Raw genomic sequence first — 2729 nt, 5'->3', positions numbered from 1 at the left:
GAGGAGGAGGAGGAGGAGGAGGAGGAGGAGGAGGAGGAGAAGGAGAATGTGGGATTCCTGGTGCTCTCTTGAGCTTGGTTGTTTTCTTGCAGACATTTCATGACCCAAACTAGGTAACATCATCAGAGCTAGTCACTAACACTGCACTGCATTAGCACTGATGATGTTACTTAGTTTGGGTCATAAAACATCTGCCAGAAAACAACCAAGCTCAGAGAGCACCAAGGACTCCTCATTTCAAACATGAGCTACAAATATTCTCCTTTATTGGTAAAAAAAACCCAGAGTGTCTTGTGTTTTATGCAAGCATCCCAGCGGCATCTAGCCCAAACCGGATCCTCAATTCTCAAACAAGCCATTGCAAATGGCTTCATTATGCCCCAATGACTCCCACTGTTCTGGACCAACCTGATCCAGCTTGGATATCCTTCAGGTGCGTGAATCAATGCCCATAATTCTTTCTATTTGGGGCTGGGGGCCTCTTCCACTGGATGGGGGGGCATGTTTTCATCCTAAAATGATGGCATTCCATTCTCCTGGCAGGAACATGATTACGCTGCCTGAGGAATTCTGGGCATGTAAAAGTCCACCCACTTGGAGGAAACCAGTCTGGCCCAGGTTGGTCCCAACCAACAATTCCTTTTCTGTGGGAGATCACACCACCACTGTGCACTGCACCCACCTCCTCCGTGCACTCACCTGGGTGATGACTGAAGATTTGATAGGCCGGATTTTGTTCCATACTCCAGTGAACTCACTGGATCTCTCCCCTGGAGCCCCCTTTTCCGGGAGCGGAGGGAAAGCTTCCAGATAAGTTGGGATATAGGCCTCATCTTCTGGGACACCACCTGCTTGGAGCAGAGACCATAAGGAAACCAATATCAAAAGAACAGAAAGAGAGAAATGTATAAAGACAACGTCTCCTTTGAGAGAAGTTCAGTTAAATACTATAGGTAAGGCCTCAACTTACAACCGGTCATTTAGTGACCGTTTATAGTTACAGCAGCACTGAAAAAAAGTGACTTATGACCGGTTTTGCCTCTCACTGGCTGTGACGATGTCCTTCCTACATCCTCCACCGGCGAGACCGTCTCACCTCGTGATTCTTTGTCCCTCAGGCCGCTGCGGTGTTCAGCAAAGCTCTCGGGTGTTAACACGGCTACCGAACTCATTGTTTCAAACCCAGATTTGCGCGTTTCCGATATTCCACTGGGAAGGAAGGAAGGAAGGAAGGAGGGAAGGAGGGAGGGAGGGAGGGAGGGAGAGAGAGAGAGAGAGAGAGAGAGAGAGAGAGAGAGAGAGAGAGAGAGAGAGAGAGAGAGAGAGAGAGAAAGAAAGAAAGAAAGAAAGAAAGAAAGAAAGAAAGAGGAGGGAGGGAGGGGAGAGAAAGAAAGAAAGAAAGAAAGAGGGAGGGAGGGAGGAGAGAGAGAGAGAGAAAGAAAGAAAGAGGGAGGGAGGGAGGAGAGAGAGAGAGAGAAAGAAAGAGGAGGGAGGGAGGGAGAGAGAGAGAGAGAGAGAGAGAAAGAAAGAAAGAAAGAAAGAAAGAAAGAGGAGGGAGGGAGAAAGAAAGAAAGAAAGAAAGAAAGAAAGAGGGAGGGAGGGAGAGAGAGAGAAAGAAAGAAAGAAAGAAAGAAAGAAAGAAAGAGGAGGGAGGGAGGGAGCGAGAGAGAGAGAGAGAAAGAAAGAAAGAAAGAGGGAGGGAGGGAGAAAGAAAGAAAGAGGAGGGAGGGAGGGAGGGAGGGAGGGAGGGAGAAAGAAAGAAAGAAAGAAAGAAAGAAAGAAAGAAAGAAAGAAAGAAAGAAAGAAAGAAAAAAAATTTGTCAGAGTTGGCCAAACTCCTTTGGAGGAGGCCTTGGCATTATTTAACCCTGAGCATAGCTGGCATTTACTCACAAGATGCCAGCTCAGCTCTGCCAAATTATCAGCGTGGATCTATCCAAACTTCCAATGTGTTCTTTCGCCTTGCCCAATGCTTCATTTTTACAGCAAGCAATCCAGGTGCCAGAGATCACATTCACTACTACTAATCCATCAGATTTACATCCTGGCACAGTCATCAATGCTCTGCAGGCTGCCCACTCCTAACTCAGTGGCAACACATGGACGTTCCTACTCGGCTTACCTGCAAAATGGTCAAATGCCGGAAAGGTCCGTCCGAAGGAAGGCTACCTGTGGCGCTTCAGCGTGACAGCAGTTTTGGTCCTGCCGGGAGAATGGAATACCATCATTTTAGGATGAAAACACGTCCCCCCTCCATCCAGTGGAAGAGGCCCCCCCAGCCCCAATTAAAGATTGTTGTTGTTAATTGCGAAGTCGTGTCCGACCCATCGCGACCCAATGGACAGCGCTCCTCCAGGCCTTCCTGCCCTCAATTAAAGATATACACAGGTAAATAGAATAGCGATGGAAGACTATTTAAAGATTATGGGAGCGTGTTTTCTAGCTTCCAAAAGAACTTATTTTTCTTCTGTGACATCTCCCTGCTGCCGTGAGGCTTCCTGCACCGCCAGGAATTCAGTGGGGAGCGTGGAGGAAACTATTAGGCTGTTGGGATCCTAGTCCTCATGACCCAAAGAAAACAAATCCACTATGCAATCTAAAAATAGCCATTTCTTAGAAAACAAGCAGTCTCTCCAAGATAGAGCCGGTTTCGGTCTATTGGTTAAGGCACCAGGCTAGAAACTGGGAGACTGTGAGTTCTAGTCCCGCCTTAGGCATGAAAATTGGCT

At 47.6% G+C, this 2729-nt stretch overlaps 1 protein-coding gene across 1 annotated transcript in view; it reads right to left on the bottom strand.

Moving 5' to 3' along the window:
• LOC107291321 (vigilin-like) overlaps window positions 1–1172 on the bottom strand; it is a gene marked incomplete at its 3' end in the record, with an annotated part of 14423 nt that extends 13251 nt beyond the window's left edge. The window contains exons 1-2 of the mRNA XM_015820313.1: window positions 1097–1172; window positions 700–851 (exon numbers count right to left, since the gene is read on the bottom strand). Coding sequence (XP_015675799.1) covers window positions 700–851; window positions 1097–1172 — 228 coding nt within the window. The remainder of the gene's footprint in view (window positions 1–699; window positions 852–1096) is intronic.
• Window positions 1173–2729: the final 1557 nt, after the last annotated feature.

The sequence above is a fragment of the Protobothrops mucrosquamatus genome, unplaced genomic scaffold (assembly GCF_001527695.2).
Source record: "Protobothrops mucrosquamatus isolate PMUCROS unplaced genomic scaffold, P.Mucros_1.0 scaffold1116, whole genome shotgun sequence".
Taxonomy (NCBI): Eukaryota; Metazoa; Chordata; class Lepidosauria; order Squamata; family Viperidae; genus Protobothrops; species Protobothrops mucrosquamatus.
This window is presented reverse-complemented; position numbering and strand designations above follow the sequence as displayed.